Source organism: Anser anser (genome assembly GCF_964211835.1).
Source record: "Anser anser genome assembly, chromosome: 34".
In the NCBI taxonomy this organism is placed as follows: domain Eukaryota; kingdom Metazoa; phylum Chordata; class Aves; order Anseriformes; family Anatidae; genus Anser; species Anser anser.
Window position 1 is genome coordinate 67,340 of NC_139755.1, and position 24,178 is coordinate 91,517.

The 24,178-nt window shown below is 63.4% G+C and overlaps 1 protein-coding gene across 1 annotated transcript; it reads left to right on the top strand.

The window, feature by feature from the left end:
- Positions 1 to 215: 215 nt before the first annotated feature.
- LOC310888398 (E3 ubiquitin-protein ligase BRE1B-like) lies at positions 216 to 23,712 on the top strand (the record flags this gene model as incomplete). Its single annotated transcript, XM_083815031.1, is given in 22 exon segments — positions 216 to 410; positions 2,650 to 2,698; positions 2,701 to 2,799; positions 3,946 to 3,967; positions 3,969 to 4,020; positions 4,023 to 4,206; positions 4,209 to 4,262; positions 5,273 to 5,385; positions 7,216 to 7,362; positions 8,821 to 8,895; positions 9,560 to 9,679; positions 10,723 to 10,902; positions 12,821 to 12,956; positions 13,323 to 13,444; positions 14,135 to 14,640; positions 15,442 to 15,559; positions 15,644 to 15,793; positions 16,424 to 16,636; positions 18,000 to 18,125; positions 19,940 to 20,080; positions 21,752 to 21,853; positions 22,894 to 23,712. Coding segments are annotated over 22 exon segments (3,081 nt in total), but the record flags the coding sequence as incomplete, so codon positions are not given.
- Positions 23,713 to 24,178: the final 466 nt, after the last annotated feature.

Below are 24,178 nucleotides of genomic sequence, written 5' to 3' on the forward strand. Positions count from 1 at the left end.
CCAATCCCCCCCAATTATTAATTAACCTCCCCAATCACTTATTAACCTCCTAATTAATTAATTAACCAACTAACTACCCCCCCACTCCCCCTTTTCCCCTCCCTTCCCCCCCTTTTCCCTCCCCAACCCCCTTTCCCCGCCCCATATCCCCCCATTCCCCCCCCAGCAGCGATTAACGAAGCTACCCAGCCGCTCTTTAACCCTCTCGTTAATTAACGCCCGGGCTAATTACCCCCCCGCAGGAGGAGATGGACCTGAAGGTGCTGCAGTTCAAGAACAAGAAGCTGGCCGAGCGGCTGGAGCAGCGGCAGGCGTGCGAGGACGAGCTGCGCGAGCGCATCGAGAAGCTGGAGAAGCGCCAGGCCACCGACGACGCCACGCTGCTGCTGGTCAACCGCTACTGGGGGCAGGTGCGGCCGGCCCCAAAAAGGGGCCCCCGAACCCCAAAAAGGGGACCCTGAACCCCACAAGGGGCCCTGAGACCCCAAAAGGGTCTCGCGGGGTCCCAAAAGGGTCTCGCGGGGCTCCAAAAGGAGGTGGCGGGCCCAAAAACGGTCCACGGGGCCTTAAAATGGGGTGTCGGGCCCCAAAAGGGGGTAGCAGACCCCAAAAGGGTCTCACGGGGTCCCGAAAGGGTCTCATGGGGTCCTGAAGGGGGGTGTTGGGCCCCAAAACGGCCCCACGGGGCCTTAAAAGGGGGTATTGGGACTCAAAAGGGTCTCATGGGGTCCCGAAGGGGTCTCATGGGGCCCCAAAGGGGATGGAAGGCCCCAAAAATGGTCCCATGGGGCCTTAAAAAGGGTGTTGGGCCCCAAAAGGGTCTCAGAGGGTCCCGAAAGGGTCTTGCGGGGCTCCAAAAGGGGGTGGCAGGCCCCAAAAACGGTCCCACGGGCCTTAAAAGGGGGTGGTGGGCCCCAAAAACAGTCCCCTGGGGCCTAAAAATGGGGTGTCGGGCCCCAAAAGGGGGTGGCAGACCCCAAAAGAGTCTCACGGGGTCCTGAAAAGGTCTCGTGGGGCTCCAAAAGGGGGTGGCGGGCCCCGAAAACGTCCACAGGGCCTTAAAAGGGGTGTCAGGCCCAAAAGGGTCTCATGGGGTCCCAAAGGGGGGCGTTGGGCCCCAAAAATGCTCCCATGGGGCCTTAAAAGGGGATGTTGGGCCCTGATAGGGTCTCACGGGGTCCCAAAAGGGGGGTGTCGGGCCCCAAAAATGGTCCCCTGGGGCCTTAAAAAGGGGTGTCAAGTTCCAAGAGGGTCTCACGGGGTCCTGAAAGGGTCTCACGGGGCTCCAAAAGCGGGTGTCGGGCCCCAAAAACGGTCCCACAGGGCCTTAAAATGGGGTGTTGGGCCCCAAAAAGAGTCCCTGGGGCCTTAAAATGGGGTGTTGGGCCCCAAAAGGGGTGGCAGACCCCAAAAGGGTCTCACAGGGTCCCGAAAGGGTCTCGCGGGGCTCCAAAAGGGGGTTGCGTGCCCCAAAAATGGCCCCACGGGGCCTTAAAATGGGGTGGCGGGCCCCAAAAGGGTCTCACGGGGCCCCTAAAAGGTCCCATAGGGCCTCAAAAGTGAGTGTTGAACCCCAAAAGTGCCTGACGGGGCCCTAAAATGGGTGTCGGGCCTCAAAAGAAGGTGTCAGACCCCAAAAGGCTCTGATGTGGCCCCAAAAGGCTCTGATTTGGCCCCAAAAGGGGACTCCAAGACCCCAAAAGGGTGCCATGGGGCCTCAAAAGTGGGTGTCAGACCCAAAAAGGCTCTGATTTGCCCCAAAAGGGTCCCATGGGGCCCCAAAAGTGGGTGTCGTGTCCCAAAACCGGCTCAAAAGGGTCAAAAGCGCCCCAAAATCGCTCTTGGGAACACCAGGAGTAAGGCAGGAGACATCTAAAAGCTGTCAGGGAGCCCTAAAATTGTCCTTTTTTACCCCCAAATTTATTTATAGGGTTTTAATTTGCATTTAGGGTATTTTTAATTTAATATTGGGTTGGTAATAATGGGTTAAAAACAGCTAAAAAGACCCCAAAAAATAATTTTAACATTTTAGGGAGCCGTTGGAGGATTTTTGAGCTTTCAGAAAATCCTATAAGCTTTTGGGGAACCCCAAAATCTGGCCCCGGATCCCCCAAAATCCCACTTTAAAGCCCAAATTCCTTTTGAGGCGTTTCCAGGGTGGTTTTGGGTTCAAGTGAGTGGTTCTGAGGTGCTAAAAACGCCCCTAAAAAGCCCCCCAAAATGGGTTTGGGGACACACAGAAATCTTCAGCCCCCCCCAAAAAAACTGTTGGGGGACTCAAAATTGCCCTAAAACCACCCTAAAAGTGGCTTGGGGTCCCTGGAGCATCCCGGGATGCCCTAAAAAGCCCCCAAATGCCCTAAAAAGCCCCAAAACGCCCCAAAATGGGTTTGGGAACACATGGAATTCTTCAGGTCTCCCCAAAAGCTGTTGGGGGCCCCAAAATTACCCTAAAACCACCCTAAAAGTGGTTTGGAGGCCCAGGGCGCTTTAAAAGCCCCCAAAACGCCCCAAAAAGCCCCAGAATGCCCTAAAAAAACCCCAAATGCCCTAAAAAGCCCCCAAACACCCCCAAAACGATCCGGGCCCCCCCCCATACGGGATCCCCCTGGATTTTGGGGTGCCCTGACCCCCTTTTACCCCCCCCAGCTGGACGCCGAGGTGCAGGCGCTGCTGCGGCGCTACGAGGGCGACGGCGCCGCCCCCCCGCGCCCCCCCCGGACCCCCCCGAGCCCCGGGCGGAGGGGGCCGAGCCCCCCCGGCCCCCCCGGGGGGAAAACGAGGGGACCGACAGGAGGGGTGAGTCGGGGGGGGGGTGTTGGGGGGGTTTGGGGGGGCTTTGGGGTGGTTTGGGGGTTTGGGGGGGTTTTGGAGGGGTTGGGGGGGCTTTGGGGTGGTTTGAGGGCGGTTGGGGAGGGCTTTGGGGTGGGTTGGGGGCGTTTGGGGTGATTTGGGGGGGCTTTGGGGTGGTTTTGGGGTGATTTGGGGGGGTTTTGGGGTGGGTTGGGGGCGTTTGGGGTGATTTTGGGGGGCTTTGGGGTGGGCTGGGGGGGCTCTGGGGTGGTTTGGGGTCGGTTGGGGGGGCTCTGGGGTGGTTTTGGGGTGATTTGGGGGGGGCTATGGGGTGTTTGGGGGGTTGGGGGGGCATTGGGGGGAGCCCTGGGGTAGTTTGGGGGGGGTCTTGGGGGTTTGGGGGTGATTTGGGGGCAGTTTGGGGGGGTCTTGGGGCAGTTTTGGGGGGGATTCGGGGGTTCTGGGGCAGTTTGGGGATCTTTGGGGGGCTCTGGGGTGGTTTGGGGGGGTCTTGGGGCAGTTTTGGGGGTATTGGGGGTCTTGGGGGGCAGTTTGGGGGGGGTCTTGGGGGCAGGGCGGAGCTTTTGGGGGGGCCTCGGGCAATTCTGGAGGGTCTTGGGGGGGTCCTGGGGCAGTTTGGGGAATTTGGGGGGCTCTGGGGGGGGGTTGGGGGGCTTTGGGGCGGTTGGGGGGCTGTAAGGTGAATTAGGGGGGGTTGGGGTCACTTAAGTGTCCGGGGGGGAACATTTGGGGGTTGGGGGGGCAACGAGGGGTTTGGGGGGGGATTTGGGGCTGGGGGGGTTTGGGGGGGTCAATGGGGATTTTGGGGGGGCTCAGTGGGGTTTGGGGGGGTCAATGGGTTATTGGGGGGGTTAATGGGATTTGGGGGGCTTAATTGGGTGGGGGGCAGTGGGATTGGGGGGTCAACGGGGATTGGGGGGGGCAGTGGATTTTGGGGGGTCAATGGGGTTGGGGGGGCAAGGGGATTTTGGGGGGGCACTGGGGAATGGGGGATTAATGGGATTTTGGGGGGGATCAGTGGGTTTTGGGGGCGTCAGTGGCTTATTGGGGGGTCAATGGGGTTTGGGGGCCTCTCGCTGCGTTTCGGGGGGTCCCTCACCCCCATTTCCCCCCCCCCCTTCCCTTCCGCAGAGCCCTGGGGCGCCCCCGGCGCCCCCCTCCCCCTCCTCCCCGGCCCCTCCGCCGCCCCCTCCCCCCCCCCCCTCCTCTCCTCGGCCCCTCCGGGCGTTGCGGGGGGGTCGTCGTCGTCTTCGGGGGGGGGCGCCCCGAAACTGGGGGGGCCGGCGGCCGCCTTCGTGGCGGCGCTGAGCCGCAGCGGCCCCGAGGAGGGGGAGCTCCGCCTGCGCCCCCGCCTCGCCTTCGCCCCCGCCGCCGTCGCCCGCCTGGTGGAGGGCTGGCGGGGGCCCACCGCCGCACCCAGGAGCTGGGGGCGCGCCTGGCCGCCAGGGGTAAGGCCAGGGGGGGTCCTGGGGTGGCTTGGGGGTCTGGGGGGGGATTTGGGGGTCTTGGGGGGTTTTGGGGGGCATTGGGGGATGTACTGGGAGCGAATCGGGGGGATTGGGGGGCTGCTGGGGGGGGTCTGGAGGGATTTGGGGCTCTGGGGGGGCTGGTCAGGATTTGGGGGGGTCCTGGGGGGTCCTGTTGGGGTCCTGCGTGCAGTTTGGGGGTCCTGGGGGGGGGGTTTGGGGGGCATCTGGGGATGTCCTGGGAGTGAATCGGGGGTCCTGGGGGGGACTGGGGGCTGCTGGGGGGGTCCTGGAGGGATTTGGGGGCTCCGGGGGGGCTGGTCAGGATTTGGGGGGCCCAGGGGGGGATTTGGGGGGGGGGGGTTGGGGGGTCCTGGGGGGGTTTTGGGGGGCCTTGGGGGGGGATTTGGGGGGGGTTGGGGGTCCTGGGGGCGGATTTGGGGGCATTGGGGGATGTCCTGGGAGTGAATTGGGGGGTTTAGGGGGGACTGGGGGGGCTGCTGGGGGAGTCCTGGAGGGATTTGGGGGCTCTGGGGGGGCTGGTCAGGATTTGGGGGGTTCCCTGGGGGGGATTTGGGGGGGTTTGGGGGTCCTGGGGGGAATTTGGGGGGGTTTGGGGGGTCCTGGGGGGATTTGGGGGGGTTTTGGGGGGCATTGGGGGATGTACTGGGAGTGAATGGGGGGGTTTAGGAGGGCTGCTGGGGGAGTCCTGGAGGGATTTGGGGTTCTGGGGGGCTGGTCAGGATTTGGGGGGGTCCCTGGGGGGTCCTGGGGGGAGTTGGGGGTCCTGGGTGCAGTTTGGGGGTCTGGGGGGGTTTTGGGGGCATCGGGGGATGTCCTGGGAGTGAATCGGGGGGTTTGGGGGGGCTGCTGGGGGAGTCCTGGAGGGATCTGGGGGCTCCGGGGGGCTGGTCAGGGTTTGGGGGGGTCCCCGGGGGGTTCTGGGGGGATTTGGGGGGGGTTTGGGGCCCCCTGACGGCGCCGTCCCGCAGCGGAGCTGGGGGAGCCGGGCCGGGCGCTGCTGCGGGAGCTGCTGCGGGAGCACCGGCGCCTGCAGGACCTGGCCCTGCAGCTGCAGGAGAAGCACCACCGCGTCTCGCTGGAGGTACTGGGAGCGACTGGGGGGGCGCTGGGAGCGACTGGGGGGCGCTGGGAGCGACTGGGGGGCACTGGGAGTGGATTATGAGGCGCTAGGAGAAGCTGGGAGGGAACTGGGAGGGCACTGGGAGCAACTGGGGGGGCACTGGGAGCGACTGGGGGGGCACTGGGAGCGACTGGGGGGCACTGGGAGTGGATTACGAGGCACTAGGAAAAGCTGGGAGGGAACTGGGGGGCACTGGGAGGGAACTAGGGGGCACTGGGAGGGAACTAGTGGGCACTGGGAGTAACTGGGGGGCACTGGGAGCAACTGGGGGGCACTGGGAGTGAATTATGAGGCACTAGGAGAAGCTGGGAGGAGTTGGGAGGCACTGGGAGGGAACTGGGAGGGCGCTGGGAGCGACTGGGGGGCACTGGGAGTGGATTATGAGGCACTAGGGAGGGAACTGGGGAGCACTGGGAGGGAGTTGGGAAGCACTGGGAGAGGACTGAGAGGGAACTGGGAGGGGACTGGGAGCCACTGGGGGGCATTGGGAGCCACTGGGAGCTACTGGGAGAGGGTTATGAGGTGCTGGGAGGGAGTTGGGAGGCACTGGGAGGGAACTGGGGGGTACTGGGAGACACTGGGAGTGGATTATGAGGCACTGGGAACAGCTGGGAGGGGACTGGGGAGCACTGGGAGGGAGCTGGGAGGGAACTGGGAGCACTGGGAGGGCATGGGGAAGTATTGGGAAGGAGGAGTGAGGCACTGGAGGGGCACTGGGAGGTACTGGGAGCTCTGGGATGGTACAGGAGGGGACTGGGGGTCGCTGGGAGGGGACTGGGGGTCGCTGGGAGGGGACTGGGGGTCGCTGGGAGGGGACTGGGGGTCGCTGGGAGGCACTGGGAAGGAACTGGGGGTCACTGGGATGGACCTAGGAGCAACTGGGAGGGAACTGGAGGTAACCAGCGGAGCGAATAGGTAACTGGGAATGACTGGGAGGCGCTCGGAAGACACTGGGAGCAACTGGGAAGAGCCGGAGGGGGCGTGGGGGACAACTGGGAGGAGCTGGGAGGAGCTGGGAGGGGTGTAGGGGACAACTGGGAGGAGCTGGACGGGATTGGGAGCAACTGGTGGGGTGACGTCACCAGCGTCCCCATGGATGACGTCATCTCCAAGGGGATGACATCACCTCCCAACGGGGTGACGTCACCAATGTCCCCATGGGATGATGTCACCTCCCAATGGAATGACGTCATCGACGTCCCCATGGGATGACGTCATCTCCCAACGGGATGATGTCACTGGCGTCCCCATGGATGACGTCACCTCCCAATGGGATGACGTCACCAACGTCCCCATGGGGTGACACCATTGATGTCCCCACGGGATGACGTCATCTCCCAATGGGATGACGTCATCTCCCAATGGGATGACGTCACCTCCCAACGGGATGACGTCACCAATGCCCCTATGGGATGACACCATCGATGTCCCCATGGGATGATGTCATCTCCCCATGGGATGACGTCACCGACGTCCCCATGGATGACGTCATCTCCCAATGGGATGATGTCACCGACGTCCCCACGGGATGACGTCACCTCCCAGCAGGATGACGTCACCGGTGTCCCCACGGGATGACGTTGCGTCCCCACGGGGTGACACCATCGATGTCCCCACGGGATGACGTCACCTCCCAGCGGGATGACGTCACCGGCATCCCCACGGGATGACGTTGCGTCCCCACGGGGTGACACCATCGATGTCCCCATGGGATGACGTCATCTCCCAACGGGATGACGTCACCAACCCCGCGGGGGGTCACGTGACCGCTGTCCCCGCCCCCCCCCCCAGCTGGCGGAGCTGCAGGACAAGGCGACGTCGGCCGAGACCAAGGTGCTGGAGATGGGCACCACGGTGGAGGGGCTGCAGTGGGACAGCGCCAAGCTCCGCAAGCGCGAGGGGCGCCTGGACCGCCACCTGGCCGAGGCGCTCGAGCAGGTGCCACCGCGTCCCCGACGTCCCCTTGGTCACCCCCCCGCAACCCCGGACCCCTCGGTGGCCCCCGTGGACCCCACGTGCTTCGGGTCCCCCCCCGTGTCCCTTGGGGTCACTCTACGGGACTTGGGTCGCGTCGCGTTCCTTGAGGTCCTCCCATGTCCCTTGGGGTCGTTTGGGTCTCGTGATGTCACTTGAGGTCCCCCAGTGTCCCCGCGTGTCCCTTGTGATGTCACTTGGGCCTTGTGACGTCACTTGGGGTCACTTTGGTCTCGTGACGTCACCTGGGGTCGCTCTACGTCACTTGGGTCGCGTCGCGTTCCTTGAGGTTCTCCCATGTCCGTTGGCGTCCCTTGGGTCTTGTGACGTCACTTGGGGTCACGTGGGTCTCCTGATGTCACTTGAGGTCCCCCAGTGTCCCCCTGTGTCCCTTATGACGTCACTTGGGTTTCCTTGGGTCTTGTGATGTCACTTGAGTCTTGTGATGTCACTTGGGGTCGTTCTACGTCACTTGGGTCGCATCGCGTTCCTTGGGGTTTTCCCATGTCCCTTGGCGTCCGTTGGGTCTTGTGACATCACTTGGGGTCATTTGGGTCTCGTGATGTCACTTGAGGTCCTCCCATGTCACTTGGGGTCATGTAGGTCTTGTGACGTCACTTGGGGTCACCTTGGTCTCGTGATGTCACTTGGGGCCGCTCTACATCACTTGGGTCGCATCGCGTTCCTTGAGGTCCTCCCACGTCCCTTAGGGTCATTTGGGTCTTGTGACGTCACTTGGGGTCACGTATGTCTCCTGATGTCACTTGAGGTCCCCCAGTGTCCCCCCGTGTCCCTTGTGACGTCACTTGGGCCTTGTGATGTCCCTTGGGGTCGCTCTTCGTCACTTGGGTCGCCTCGCGTTCCTTGAGGTCATCCCATGTCCCTTAGGGTCATTTGGGTCTTGTGACGTCATTTGGGGTCATTTGGGTCTCGTGATGTCACCTGAGGTCCTCCCATGTCCCTTGGGGCTATGCGGGTCTCCTGATGTCACTTGAGGTCCCCCCATTGGCCCCCCCACGTCACTTGGGGCCGTTCTACGTCACTTGGGTCACGTCATATCACTTGAGGTTCTCCTGTCTCGTGACGTCACTTGGGTCTCATGACGTCACTTGGGTCTCGTGACGTCACTTGGGGTCGCTCTACATCACTTGTGTCCCACGATGTCACTTGAGGCCCCCCCCCGTGTCACCCACGTGTCCCTCGGGGTCCCTCTGCCGCCCTTGGGTCCCTCTGTGCCACCGGGGTCCCTCCACGTCATTTGGGGTCTCCACTTGGGTCCCCTCTTGCCACTTCTCGCCCCTGCTGTTTTTGGTGTCCCCAACGTCCCCTCGGTGTCCCCAACGTCCCCTCGGTGTCCCCAACGTCCCCTCGGTGTCCCCAACGTCCCCTCGGTGTCCCCAACGTCCCCTTGTCCCTCCCCAGCTCACCTCGGGTTCCTACGGCTCCGGCAGCTCCGGGGGCTTCCAGGGGGGACAGATCACGCTCAGCATGCAGAAGGTGAGGGGGGGACGGGGAGTTTGGGGGGTCTGGGGGGGGGCTCGAAGGGTTTTGGGGGGCCCGGAGGGGCTTGGGGGGACCCTGAGGGGCTCTTGGGGGGTTTGGGGGGGGATTTGGGGAGCCCTGAGGAGCTCATGGGGGATCTTGGGGGGGGGGGTTGTGGGATCTTGAGGGGTTTTGGGGGACCCTGAGGGGCTCTTGGAGGGTTTTGGGGGGACCTTGAGGGGGTTTTGGGGGATGCTGAAGGTGTTGGGGGGACCCTGAGGGGCTCTTGGAGGGTTTTGGGGGGCCTTGAGGGGCTCTTGGAGGATTTGGGGGGGATTTTGAGGGGATTTGGGGATCCTGAAGGGGTTGGGGGGACCCTGAGGGGCTTTCCAAGGGTTTGGGGAGGATTCGGGGTGCCCTGAGGAGCTCTTAGAGGGTTTTGGGGGGATCTTGAGGGGTTTTGGGAGACCCTGAGGGGCTCTTGGAGGGTTCTGGGGGGCCTTGAGGAGCTCTTGGAGGGTTTGGGGTGGATTTGGGGGACCTTGAGGATCTCGTGGGGGATCTTGGTGGGGTTGGTGGGATCTTGAGGGGGGTTGGGGGACCCTGGGCCGGGTTTGGGGCCCTTAAGGGGTGGGGTTGTTGGGTTTGGGGGTGACCCCCTGCTTTTGGGCCCCCCCAGTTTGAGATGCTGAACGCGGAGCTGGAGGGGAACCAGGAGCTGGCCAACAGCCGCATGGCCGAGCTGGAGAAGCTGCAGCAGGAGCTCCAGCAGGCCGTGCGGGGCCACGAGCGCCTCAAGGTGACACCGGGGGGGGGCGTTGGGGACACCGGGGGGCATTGGGACACCGGGGGGGGAGTTGGGGACACGGGGATATGCGGGGTAGCAGGGGGGTGGGAGATGCTGGAGGACCTCAAGGACGTCGTGAACGTTGGGGACATCGTAAATATCGGGGGTGTCGTCAACGTTGGGGACGTCAACGTTGGGGACAGGACGAACGGTGGGGACATCGTAAATATTGGGGACATTGTAAATATTGGGGAAATGGTGGATGTTGGAACTCCGGGGACATGGGGAACGTTGGGGACGGGGCAAACGCTGGGGACATGGGGAACGTTGGGGACATCGTGAACGTTGGGGTTGTTGTAGATACGGGGGACATCACGAGCGTTGGGGACGTGGTAAATATTGGGGACGTCGCGAATGTTGGGGACACCACAGATACTGGGGACACTGGGGACGTTGGGAATGTTGGAACCTTGGGGACGTGGTGGGCGTTGGGGACATTGTAGGTACTGGGGACGTCGTGAATGTTGGGGACATGGCGAATGTTGGGGACGTCGCAGATGTTGGGGACGTCGTGAACGTTGGAGTGTTGGGGACGTGGCAGATTTTGGGGATGTCATGAACGTTGGGGACGTGGTGACCGTTGGGGATACCTAACTGTTGGAGATGTGAATGTTGGGGACATCGTAGGTGTTGGGGACGTTGGGGACGTGGCGAATGTTGGGGACGTGGCGAATGTTGGGGACGTCATAAATGTTGGGGACATCGTAAAAGTTGGAGGACGTTGGGGATGTCATGTACCTTGGGGGCGTCGTGGATGTTGGAACGTTGGGGACATCGTGCACGTTGGGGACATCGTGCACGCTGGGGACACGACGGGCGGTGACAACGCAGGGGACAAAAAGCCCTGTGGGGACTTGGGGCTGTCACCCCCACGAGGGGTACGGAGGCCCCAGCGGCCTCGAGGAGCCTGGTGGCACCCCAGTGCCCCGGGGCGAGCTGGGAGGGAGGAGGGGACATTTTGGGGACACGTCTGGACCCCACCCCCCCACACACAGGTGGCCCTGCGCTCGCTGCCGGAGGAGGCGGTGAAGGAGACGCTGGAGTACAAGGTGCTGCAGTCCCAGTTCTCCCTGCTCTACCACGAGAGCCTCCAGGTGAAGACGCAGCTGGACGAGGCCCGCGCCCTCCTCCTGGCCACCAAGAACAGCCACCTGCGCCACATCGAGCACATGGAGGTGAGGGGGCGCGTCCCCGGGGTGTCCCCACGGCGTCCCCAGCTGCCCTCCGGGCTTCTCGGGGACGTCCGCTAGGTCCTGGGGGGATGTGGGTTGGTGCGGCGGGTGACTTTTGGCCATCCAAGATGGCCACCTGTGTCATACGGGGACCGTGGGGGTTGGTTTTGGTGGCCCCAAGATGTTCTCGGGGGGGTTCTGAAGGTCCTGGGTGGTCCCAAAATGTTCTTGGGGGGGTCTGAAGGTCCTGGGGGGCGGGGGGTGTCGTGGCACCCAAGTGTTGGCCATCCAAGATGGCCGCCTGCGTCATACTGGGACCGTGGGGGTTGGTTTTGGTGGCCCCAAGATGTTCTCGGGGGGGTTCTGAAGGTCCTGGGGGGTGGGGGGTGTCATGGCACCCAAGTGTTGGCCATCCAAGATGGCCGCCTCCATCATAGTGGGACCGTGGGGGTTGGTTTTGGTGGCCCCAAGATGTTCTCAGGGGGTTCTGAAGGTCCTGGGTGGCCCCAAAATGTTCTCGGGGGGGGGGGGTCTGAAGGTCCTAGGGGGCATGGGGCGTCACAGCACCCAACTGTTGGCCATCCAAGATGGCCGCTGCCATCACATGGAGGACGCGGAGGTTGGGCTTGGGGTGTTGGGGGGGGTCACAGGGCCTCGTGTCCCTCGTCACGTGTCCCCCACGTCCTCCGTGTCCTCTGTGTCCTCCTTGTCCTCCATGTTCCCTGTGTCCTCCGTGTCCTCCGTGTCCTCTTCATCCCTCAACGTCCTCCATGTCCCTCCTGTCTCCCCGTGTCCTTCACGTCTCCCGTGTCCCCTGCGTCCTCCTCCTCCCTCCGTGTCCCTCCGTGTCCTCCACGTCCTCCATATTCCCGATGTTCTCCTCATCCCTTCCCATCCTCCATGTTCACGTCCTCCATGTTCTCTACATCCTCCACGTCCTCTGTGTCCTCCTTATCCCTCCATGTCCTCCATGTTCCCTCTATCCTCAATATCCTCCACGTCCTCCATGTCCTCCTCGTTCCCTCCATCCTCGACATCTTCTGTGTCTTCCGCGCGTCCTCCACGTTCCCTCCTCCGCGTCCTCCACGTTCCCTCCTCCGCGTCCTCCACGTTCCCTCCTCCGCGTCCTCCACGTTCCCTCCTCCGCGTCCTCCACGTTCCCTCCTCCGCGTCCTCCACGTTCCCTCCTCCGCGTCCTCCACGTTCCCTCCTCCGCGTCCTCCACGTTCCCTCCTCCGCGTCCTCCACGTTCCCTCCTCCGCGTCCTCCACGTTCCCTCCTCCGCGTCCTCCACGTTCCCTCCTCCGCGTCCTCCACGTTCCCTCCTCCGCGTCCTCCACGTTCCCTCCTCCGCGTCCTCCACGTTCCCTCCTCCGCGTCCTCCACGTTCCCTCCTCCGCGTCCTCCACGTTCCCTCCTCCGCGTCCTCCACGTTCCCTCCTCCGCGTCCTCCACGTTCCCTCCTCCGCGTCCTCCACGTTCCCTCCTCCGCGTCCTCCACGTTCCCTCCTCCGCGTCCTCCACGTTCCCTCCTCCGCGTCCTCCACGTTCCCTCCTCCGCGTCCTCCACGTTCCCTCCTCCGCGTCCTCCACGTTCCCTCCTCCGCGTCCTCCACGTTCCCTCCTCCGCGTCCTCCACGTTCCCTCCTCCGCGTCCTCCACGTTCCCTCCTCCGCGTCCTCCACGTTCCCTCCTCCGCGTCCTCCACGTTCCCTCCTCCGCGTCCTCCACGTTCCCTCCTCCGCGTCCTCCACGTTCCCTCCTCCGCGTCCTCCACGTTCCCTCCTCCGCGTCCTCCGTATCATCTGTGTCCTCCTCGTGTCCTCCTCATCTCTCCATCCTCCGTGTCCTCCACGTCCCTCCCCGTGTCCTCCACGTCCTTCCTCGTCCCTCCTCATCCTCCTCGCCCCCCTCCTTGCAGAGTGACGAGCTGGGGGTGCAGAAGCGGCTGCGGACGGAGGTCATCCAGCTGGAGGACACGCTGGCCCAGGTGCGCAAGGAGTACGAGATGCTGCGCATCGAGTTCGAGCAGAACCTGGCGGCCAACGAGCAGGCGGGTGAGGCCCACGGCGCGGCCCCGGGACGCTCTGGGCCCTCTTCGTCTCCTCTCTATGACCCCACCCAACACCAACATGGCGGTTGGAGGCCTTTGGGTTGGTCCTCCACCCTCTCCATGGTCCCACCACCCATAGAGACGCTCTGGTCCCTCTTCCCGTGCTCTCTATGATCCCACCCAACACCAACATGGCGGTTGGAGGCCTTTGGGTTGGTCCTCCACCCTCTCCGTGGTCCCACCACCCGTAGAGACGCTCTGGTCCCTCTTTGCCCGCTCTCTCTGACCCCACCCAGCACCAAGGGGGGGAAGGGGGGGTTGTGGGGTCCCCCCCTCACCCCCCTGAAACTTTTTGGGGTCCCCCCCCCAGGCCCCATCAACCGCGAGATGCGCCACCTGATCAGCAGCCTGCAGAACCACAACCACCAGCTGAAGGGCGACGTGCAGCGCTACAAGCGCAAGCTGCGGGAGGTGCAGGCCGAGATCAACAAGGTGGGCGGGGCCTCTAGGGGCGGGGCCTGAATGGGTGGGGCTTAGCGGGGTGGGGCTTAGCGGGGTGGGTCTCGGGGCAAGGCAGCGCCCCACTGCTGCCCCTTTGGTGGTGGTGCGGCGGCGTTGCCCCTTTAAGTGGGTGGGGTGGGGGTGGGGGGGTGTGGCCAGCCCCTGGGAGGGGATTGGGTGGCTGGCGGAAGGGGGCGGGGCCTTAAAGCAGCACCGGTGGGGCCCACCGCCATGGTTGGTGGAAGGGGAGCATTGCCCCTTTAAGAAGGGAGGAGTTACAGGGAAGGGGCGGGGCCTGGGATTGGGTGGGGTTGTACAAAGGGGGTGGGGCTTAAGGGTGGGGGTGGGGGCTTAAAAGGGCAATGCCATTGACTGGTGGGTGGGCCCCATTGAAGGAATGGTGATGGGAGGAGCCTGCTTCAAGGGGAAGGGGCCTTGTTAATGGGTGTGGCCTTAAAAGGGCAACATCGCTGGTTGGTGGGGTGGGCCCACTTAAAACCTGGGGGCTGCCCCTTTAAGAAGTGGGCGGAGCTCCTTAAAATAGACACCGGGGGGGGGGGGGGGTTGTCTTAAAAAGGCTTTGCCACAGAGAGCGGGGTGGGCCCACCGCCACTTCTTAAAAGGGCCACACCACCTTTCTGTGTGGGCGTGGTTCTCACTGACTCCTCCCCTCTCCCCCAGCTCCGCCTCCAAGCCAGCGGCGCCCCGCCCCCCGCGGGCCCCGCCCCGCCTCCTCCCCCTCCCCCATCTGCCTCCACCTCTGCCCCCTCCGCCCCCCCAGAGGAGCCCCCTCCTGGCGGGGGCGGAGCCACCCCAGGCCCCGCCCCCGTTAAAGAAGAAGAGGGCGGGGCCCCGCCAGGCCCCGCCGCCCCAGAACCCAAGCGGGAGGGGGCCCCGGCGGCCACAACACCCGCCCCCGTCGAGGCGATCCCCCCGCCCCGGCGGCCGGCCGAGGAGGAGGAGCCCCCCGCTCCCGCCCCCACCCCCGCCCCTCCCCCTCCGCAGCCCCCTCCCCCGCCCCGCGTCAAGGAGCCCCCCCCCACCCCCCTCCCCCGCCCCGGGGCGTCCCGGGGGGGTCCCGAGAGGGAGCGGGCGCGGGAGCGGGAGCGGGAACGCCCCAAGGGGCCCCCCGACGAGCCCAAGAAGAAGGACTCGGAGGTGCTCAAGCAGCTGCGGGGCGAGCTCAAGTGAGGGGGGGTCCCTCGGGGGGGTGATTTGGGGGGGTGGCGGGGTTTTTTTTGGGGGGGTTATGGGGGTTTTGGGGGGATTTGGGGGGGCTGTCAGCAGGGTATCGGAGGTCTGGAGTGGGATTTTGGGGGTTTTGGGGGATTGGGGGCAATTTGGGGGGTTATTGAGGTTTGGGGGGGCTGGGGGGGTGATTTGGGGGGTATCTGTTTTTTTTTGGGGAGGGTTACGAGGGCGTTATTGGGGTTTTGGGGGGATTTCGGGGGCTGTCAGTGGGGTATCAGTGGTATATAGGGGGTTATGGGGGTGGTGGGGGGCGGTTTTGGGGGCGGGGGGGAAATTTGGGGGGCTGTTGAGGTTTTGGGGTGCCTGGGGGGGCAATTTGGGGGGTATTGGGGTTTTTTGGGGGGCGTTATGGGGGTTTTGGGTGGATTTGGGGGGGTGTCAGTGGGGTATTGGTGGTCTCGAGCGGGATATGGGGAGGTTTTGGTGTCAGTTTTTGGGGTTTTAGCGTCAGTTTTTGTTTTCTTTGGTGTCATTTTTGGTTTTTTTGGTGTCAGTTTTGGGGATTTTGGTGTCAGTTTTTGGGGTTTTGGTGTTGGTTTTGGGGGTTTTGGCGTCAGTTTTGGTTTTTTTTTGGTGTCATTTTTGGTTTTTCTGGTGTCATTTTAGGGGATTTCGGTGTCGGTTTTGGTATTACTGGGGGCAGTTTTGACGCTTTTTAGGGAACCCCGGCGTACCATAGGCTATGCAAATGACATGCAAATGGATCTAACGTATGCTAATGATATGCAAACGAGCAGGAAGGCACAGGAGAGCCAGAAGGAGATGAAGTTACTGCTGGACATGTACAAGTCGGCGCCCAAGGAGCAGCGCGACAAGGTGCAGCTGATGGCGGCCGAGAGGAAGAGCAAGGCCGAGGTGAGGCTGGGGGGGGGGGGGGGGGGGCCCTTAACGAGACGCAATTAGGCCTTAACGAGGAATTAACGAGGCGTTAACGGGCAGGCGGAGGAGCTGCGGGGCCGGGCGCGGGAGCTGGAGGAGCGGGAGCGGCGCGAGAGCAAGAAGCTGGCGGACGAGGAGGCGCTGCGGCGCCTGCGCCAGGCCGAGGAGCAGATCGAGCACCTGCAGCGCAAGCTGGCGGCCACCAAGCAGGTGGGCGGGGCTTGGGGGCGGTGGGCGGGGCCTAGAGGGGCGGGGGCACTTGTGGGCGGGGCTTAAAGGGGTGGGCGGGGCTTAAAGGGGTGGGCGGGGCCACTGGTGGGCTGGTCATGGAGTGGGCGGGGCTTAAAGGATGGGTGGGGTTACGGGGTGGGCGATGGTACGGGGCGGGGCTAAACGGGGTGGGCGGGGCCTAGACGAGTGGGTGGGGCTTGTAGGAAAGGGGCGGGGCCTTTTAGAAGGGGGCGGGGCCTTAGAGGACAGGGAAAGGCATAGGGAAAGAGGGCAGGGGTTTCCAATAGGGACCGGCGGGCGGGGCTTATGACGTCACAGGCCTGTTGTGTATCCTCACGCGTGCCTCCAGTGACGTCATAGGCCTGGTTCGTGACGTCACGGGCCTGGTTCGTGACGTCACGGGCCTGGTTCGTGACGTCACGGGCCTGGTTTGTGACGTCGCCGGCGCGTCGGGGCCGCGCGTGCGGTAGAGAAGGGAACGCCGGCGTCGGCGCCGCGGGGCCCGTGCCGTTCTGGGCCTCATCCACTGACGTCACGGGCCTCATCCGCTGACGTCACGGGCCTTTCCGCTGACGTCCCGGCGGCCGCCCTGTCGCCCCCCCCGGGCAGGAGGAGGAGGCGCTGCTGTCGGAGATGGACGTGACGGGCCAGGCCTTCGAGGACATGCAGGAGCAGAACCTGCGGCTGCTGCAGCAGCTGCGCGAGAAGGACGACGCCAACTTCAAGCTGATGTCGGAGCGCATCAAGGCCAACCAGATCCACAAGCTGCTGCGCGAGGAGAAGGACGAGCTGGCCGAGCAGGTCCTCGCCCTCAAGGCGCAGGTAGGGGACGGGGAGGGGCGGGGGGGGGAAGGACCGGGGGGGGGCGCGTTGGCGCGGAGGGGGACCCGGAGCTTCCGGGAGCTCAAGGGTCCGAGGTGGTGGAGAGCCAAATATCCAAATATTAGGGTTGAGGAGCCGGGCCTCCAAGGTGGAAGCCCAAGGGTCCAAGGTGGTGGAGACCCAGGTGTTAGGGCTGAGGACACCCAAGGGTCCGAGGTGGAGGACACCCAAGGGTCCAAGGTGGTGGAGACCCAGATGTCTGGGAGGAGGACACCCAAGAGTCTTAGGTGGAGGACATGCAATTACCCATGGTGGTGGGAGACCCAGATGCTTGGGTTGAGGACACCCAAGGGTCCAAGGTGGTGGACACCCAAATGCTTGGGATGAGGAGACCCAAGTGTCCGAGGTGGAGGACACCAAGTGTCTAAGGTGGTGGGGTCCCAGATGTTTGGTCTGAGGACACCCGAGGGGCCAAGGTGGTGGAGACCCAGATATCTGAGATGAGGACACCCAAGGGTCCAAGGTCATAGAGACCCAAATATCAGGGCTGAGGACACCCAAGGGTCCGAGGTGGAGGACGCCCAAGGGTCTAAGGTGGTGGAGACCTAGATATCAGGGCTGAGGGCGCCCAAGCGCTGAAGATGGTGGAGACCCAAGGGTCCAAGGTGGTGGGGACCCAAATGCTTGGGATGAGGACCCCCAAGGGTCTGAGGTGGTGGAGACCCAAATATCAGGGGTGAGGATCCAGGTGTCCAAGGTGGAGGACACCCAAGTGTTCAAGGGGGTGGAGACCGAGATGTTTGGGCTGAGGACACCCAAGTGTCCAAGGTCGTAGAGACCCAAATATCAGGGCTGAGGACACCCAAGGGTCCAAGGTGGAGGACACCCAAGAGTCCAAGGTGGTGGAGACCCAGATGTCTGGGACGAGGACACCCAAGTGTCCAAGGTCGTAGAGACCCAAATATCAGGGCTGAGGACACCCAAGGGTCCAAGGTGGAGGAGACCCAAGTGCCCAAGGTGGAGGACACCCAAGGGTCTAAGGTGGTGGAGAACCTGGTATTTGGGATGAGGACACCCAAGTGTTGAAGGTGATGGACACCCAAGTGTCCAAGGTGTTGAAGACCCAGATGTTTGGGTCGAGGCCACCTATGGGTCCAAGGCGGTGGAGACCCAAGTGTCCAAGGCGGTGGAGACCCAAGTGTCCAAGGCGGTGGAGACCCAAGCATCCAAGGCGGTGGACACCTAACTATCAGGGCTGAGGGACACCTGAGCGTCCGTGGTGGAAGGCCACCCAAGGGTCCACGCGCGGAGGAGCCCCCGGGGGGTGCGAGGCACCCACGGCGCTGGCTCGGTGCGCCGGCAGGTGGACGCGCAGCTGCTGGTGGTGCAGAAGCTGGAGGAGAAGGAGCGGGTGCTGCAGAGCAGCCTGGCCTCGGTGGAGAAGGAGCTGGCGCTGCGCTCGCAGGCCCTGGAGCTCAACAAGAGGAAGGTGAGGACCCGGGAGGGGAACGGGGGGACGCGGCCCCCCGGGGTGGGGGTGGGGGTTGGGGACCCGGGGGTGGGGGTTGGGGACAGCCAGGTGGCGAGGAGCGAGGGGACGCAGCCCTGTGGGACGCAAGGGACGTGGGTGGCCATCATGAAGGGACCCAACCCTATAGGACCTAGGGGATGTAGGTGGCCATCACGAGGGGACCCAGGTGGCCATCAAGAAGGAACCCAACCCTATAGGACGTAGGGGACATGGGTGGCCATCATGAAGAGACCCAACCCTATAGGACCTAGGGGATGTAGGTGGCCATCATGAAGGGACCCAACCCTATAGGACCCAAGGGACATGGGTGGCCATCACGAGGGGACCGAAGTGGCCATCATGAAGGGACCCAACCCTATGGGATCTAGGGGACATGGGTGGCCATCATGAGGAGACCCAAGTGGCCATCATGAAGGGACCCAACCCTATAGGACCCAAGGGACGTGGGTGGCCATCACAAGGGGACCCAAGTGGCCATCATGAGTGGACCCAACCCTATAGGACCTAGGGGATGAGGGTGGCCATCACGAGGGGACCCAGGTGGCCATCATGAAGGGACCCAACCCTATAGGATGTAGGGGATGTGGGTGGCCATCACGAGGGGACCCAACCCTATTGGACCCAAGGGACTTGGGTGGCCATCACGAGGGGACCCAGGTGGCCATCATGAAGGGACCCAACCCTATAGGATGTAGGGGATGTGGGTGGCCATCACGAGGGGACCCAACCCTATTGGACCCAAGGGACTTGGGTGGCCATCACGAGGGGACCCAGGTGGCCATCATGAAGGGACCCAACCCTATGGGACTCAAGGGACGTGGGTGGCCATCATGAGGAGACCCAAGTGGCCACCATGAAGGGACCCAACCCTATGGGAACTGGGTGCCCATCATGAGGGGACCCAGCCCTATGGGGCCCAGCACAAGGGGACCCAACCCTATGAGACCAGGGTGCCCAGGCCAAGGGGACCCGACCCTATGGGGCGCAAGACGAGGGGACCTGACCCTATGGGACCCGGGACAAGGGGATCCGTCCCCATGGGACCTGGGTGCCCACCACAAGGGGACCCAACCCTATGGGACCTGGGTGCCCAGGACAAAGGGACCCGACCCTATGGGACCTGGTTGCCCACCACAAGGGGACCCGGCCCTATGGGACCCGACCCTATGGGACCTGGGTGCCCAGGACAAAGGGACCCAACCCTATGGGACCCGACCCTATGGGACCTGGTTGCCCACCACAAGGGGACCCGGCCCTATGGGACCCGACCCTATGGGACCTGGGTGCCCAGGACAAGGGGACCCAACCCTATGGGACTTGGCTGCCCATCACAAGGGGGCCCAACCCTATGGGACCTGGGTGCCCAGGACAAGGGGACCCAATCCTATAGGGTCCAAGACAAGGGGACCCGGCCCTATGGGACCCAACCCTATAGAACCCAGGTGCCCAGGACAAGGGGACCCGACCCTATGGGACCCAACCCTATAGAACCCAGGTGCCCAGGACAAGGGGACCCGACCCTATGGGACCCAACCCTATAGAACCCAGGTGCTCAGGAGAGGGGGACCCGACCCTATGGGACCCAACCCTATAGAACCCAGGTGCCCAGGAGAAGGGGACCCGACCCTATGGGACCCAACCCTATAGAACCCAGGTGCCCAGGACAAGGGGACCTGACCCTATGGGGCCCATCACAAGGGAACCCAACCCTACGGGACCTGGGGGCCCTCGGGACCCCGGTGACCCCCCCTGTTCCCACCCCCCCCCCGCAGGCGGTGGAGGCGGCGCAGCTGGCCGAGGACCTGCGGGCGCAGGGGGAGCACGTCCAGGCCCGGCTGCGGGAGCTGCAGGCCTGTGCTGCCGAGAACCGGGCGGCCAAGGACAAGGAGTCCCTCAGCCTCAAGAGGGCCCAGGTGGGCGCCTATGGGATCCATGGGGGGGTGGGGCTCGGGGGTGGCCGGGAGGCCGGTACGGGGGGCTGGGGGGTGTGCAAGAGACCCTATGGCACCCTGTGGGGCCCTTATGGCACCCTATGGGCCCCTTATGGCACCCTATGGGCCTCCTATAGCACCCTATAGGTCTCCTATGGCAATCTATAGGTCTCCTATAGCACCCTATAGGTCTCCTATGGCACCCTATAGGTCTACTATAGCATTCTGTAGGTCCGTAGCCCCCCCCATAGGTCTTCTATAGCACCCTATAGACCATCTATAGCACCTTGTAGGTCTTCTGTAGCATCCTATAGACCACCTACAGCACCTAATAGGCTTTCTGTAGGACCTGATAGACCATCTATAGCACCCTATAGTTCTATAATGTTCTATAGACCACTAATAGCACCCTATAGGCATTCGATACCACTCTATAGATCGTCTGTAGCCCCTATAGGTCTCCTGTAGCATCTTATAGGTCTCTATAGCACCCTATAGACCATCTATAGCACCCTATAAGTTTTCTGTGGCACCCTATGGCCTTCCTATAGCACCCTGTAGGCTTTCTATAGGCCTGCAGACCCTCTATAGCACCCTATAGGTCTTCTATAGCATTCTATAGATGGTCAGTAGCACCCTATACGTCTCCTATAGCACCTTATAGGCTTTTTTTGGTACCCTATAGGCTTTTTATGGCACTCTGTAGCTCTCCTATAGCACTTATAGGTCTCCTATAGCACTTAGGTGGGCTCTGTAGGGGTCCTGGGGGATCCTATGGATGCTGTGGGGCAATGTAGGCTATTTAGAGGGGGTTTAAGGGGCTGTATGGTGGTGCTCAGGGGGCTGTATGGGACTCTATAGCGTCCCTACAGCACCTTATGGGCCTATAGGGGTCCTGGTGGGGCACGTGGGTGGTGTGGGGTACTATAGGGTGCTCAGGGTGGGGGGTTAAGGGGCTCTATAGGGTGCTGTGGGAGCCCTACAGCGTGCCCGGGGGCTTCTATGGGGCTCTATAGGAGCCACGCAGCACCCTATAGGGATCTGGGGGGGGATCTATGGGTGCTATAGGGTGCTTGGGGAAAGGTTAAGGGGCTCTATGGGTGCTATGGAGCCCTATGGGGGTCTTACAAGACCCTATAGGACCTTTAGGGGGGTCTGTGTGGCCCTATAGGGACTCAGGATGACCTTACAGTGGCTCTGGGGGGACCTGAAGAGCCCCTATAAGGGGTCTGCGGGCACCTATAGGGACTCCGGGGGGGTCTTTAAGGGTCTGTGGGACCCATAGGGGTTCTGTGGGGTGCTATAGGGGCTCTACAGCAGCTCCTCTAGGGCCCATAGGATCCTGTAGGGGGTCCACAGGGACCTATAGGGGGGCTGTGGGGACCTATAGAGGGTCTGGGAGACCTATCGGGGGTCTATAGGGGCTCTGGGGGGACCTGTAGGGGGTCTGGGGGTCCTATAGGGGGGTGTGGGGACCTATAGGGGGTCTGGGGGCACCTATAGGAGATCTGGGGGGCTCTGAAGGCGGCAAATTTGGGCCTCTGGGGGTCCCTATCGGGGCCCTATGGGGCATATGGGCTCTGTAGGGGTCGGGGGGCACCCATGGGTGCTGTGGGTCAGCCCCCCCCCCCCCCCCCCCCCCCCCCCCCGCAGGAGGAGCTGTCGCGGCTGCGGCGGAAGCTGGAGAAGCAGCGGAAGGTGGAGGTGTACGCCGACGCCGACCAGATCCTCCAGGAGGAGATCAAGGAGTACCGGGTGCTGTGCCAGGAGCACCCATGGGTGCTGGGGGGGGGTGGGGAGGGGCATGGGTGGGATGGGAGGACCTTGGGTGGAGGTTGGAGGGACGTAGATGGGGCTGGAGGACCTTGGGGATGGGTTGGGGCACCCATGGGTGGGGCTGGAGGACCTTGGGGTTGGGTCGTAGCACCCACGGGTGGGCTTGGGGGGCTTTGCGTGGGGCTGGAGGACCTTGAGTGGGGCTGGAGGACCTTGGGGTTGAGGTGTAGCACCCATGGGTGGGGTTGGAAGGACTTGGGTGGAGGTTGGAGGGACTTGGGTGGGGCTGAGAGACCTTGGGGTTGGGTTGTAGCACCCACGGGTTGGGTCGTAGCACCCATGGGTGGGGTTGGAAGGCTCTTGGGGTGATCTTGGAGGACCTTAGATGGGGCTGGAGGACCTTGGGGTTGAGTTGCAGCACCCATGGGTGGGGTTGGAGGACCTTGGGTGGCGCTGGAGGACCTTCAGGTTGAGTTGTAGCACCCATGGGTGGGGCTGGAGGACCTTGGGTGGGGTTGGAGGACCTTGGGGTTGGGTCCTAGCACCCATGGGTGGGGCTGGAGGACCTTGGGGTGGGGCTGGAGGACTTTGGGGTTGGGTCCTAGCACCCATGGGTGGTGCTGGAGGACCTTGGGTGGGGCTGGAGGACCTTGGGGTTGGGTCGTAGCACCCATGGGTGGAGCTGGAGGACCTTGGGTGGGGCTGGAGGACCTTGGGGTTGGGTCGTAGCACCCATGGGTGGGGCTGGAGGACCTTGGGGTTGGGTCCTAGCACCCATGGGTGGTGCTGGAGGACCTTGGGTGGGGCTGGAGGACCTTGGGGTTGGGTCGTAGCACCCATGGGTGGGGCTGGAGGACCTCAGATTAGGACGCAGAACCCTTTGCACGGACCTGAAGACCCGCGGCTGGGTCTGGAGAACCTCGCCTGGACCCGGGAGGACCTTTGGGTGCGGCGGGAGCACCCGCGGGTGCCCCGGCGGTGCTGACGGCCATCTTGCCCCGCCCCCCTCCCCCCCCCAGGCCCGCCTGACGTGCCCGTGCTGCAACGCCCGCAAGAAGGACGCCGTCCTCACCAAGTGCTTCCACGTCTTCTGCTTCGAGTGCGTCAAGAGCCGCTACGACACGCGCCAGCGCAAGTGCCCCAAGTGCAACGCCGCCTTCGGCGCCCACGACTTCCACCGCGTCTACATCAGCTGAGCCCCCGGGCCGCCCCCGGCACCCATGGGTGCTCCCCCACCATTCGCGGGTGCTCCCCGACCATCCCTGGGTGCTCTACGGTCAACGTTGGGTCTTGGAGGTTGGTCAACGCCACCCTGGAGGACCGTGGAACCCTTTGTGTGTGCGTTAGGTGAAGACCGTGGGCACCCGTGGGTGCTTCTTGACGTCGTGGGGTGCCCCAAGGCCACCCCCAGCACCCATGGGTGCTCCCCGACCATCCCTGGGTGCTCTCTGGTCAACGTTGGGTCTTGGAGGTTGGTCAACGCCACCCTGGAGGACCACGGAACCCTTTGTACCTGTGTTCGATGAAGCCCACGGTGGTCCTTGAGCACCCATGGGTGGTTGTTGACATCGTGGGGTGCCCCAAAGCCACCCCCAGCACCCATGGGTGCGCCCCAACCATCAACGGGTGCTCTACGGCTAACGTTGGGTCTTAGAGGTTGGTCAACGCCACCCTGGAGGACCGCAATTGGCTTTGCATCGGCATCAGTTGAACCCCAGGGTGCCCCATGACACCCATGGGTGTCCCCCTGCACCCATGGGTGCCCCCCGGTGACCGACGGGTGCTGTGGCCCTGCCCCCTGCCCCTCCCCCCCCCCCAATAAAGTGCTTGGAGCCGTAGGTGTGGCTGCGCGTGGCCTCCTTGGGGGGGGGGGTGAGACCATAGAGAGGGGGGAAGAAGGGCCAGAGGGGCTGCGGGGCCATAGAGACCGGGGAGGTGGGCTAGAGTGTCCCGTGGGCACGTGGGGCCGTGCTGGCAACCATAGAGAGGTGGAGGACTTCAAACCATAGAGTGCTGGAGGACCTCCCTTCTAGCACGGTTTAATGGAAGACCATAAAGACTGGAGGACTTTCCTCCTAGAGAGTCCAAGCGGTGACCATAGAGACCTGGAGGACCTCCCTTCTAGCACGGTTTTAGTGGAAGACCATAAAGACTCGGAGGACTTTCTTCCTAGAGAGTCCAACCCGTGACCATAGAGACCTGGAGGACTTTTCCATGCAGTGACCATAGAGTCCTGGAGGACCTCCTTCCTAGAGAGTCTCCACAGTGACCACAGAGTCCCGGAGGACCTTTCTCCTAGAGAGC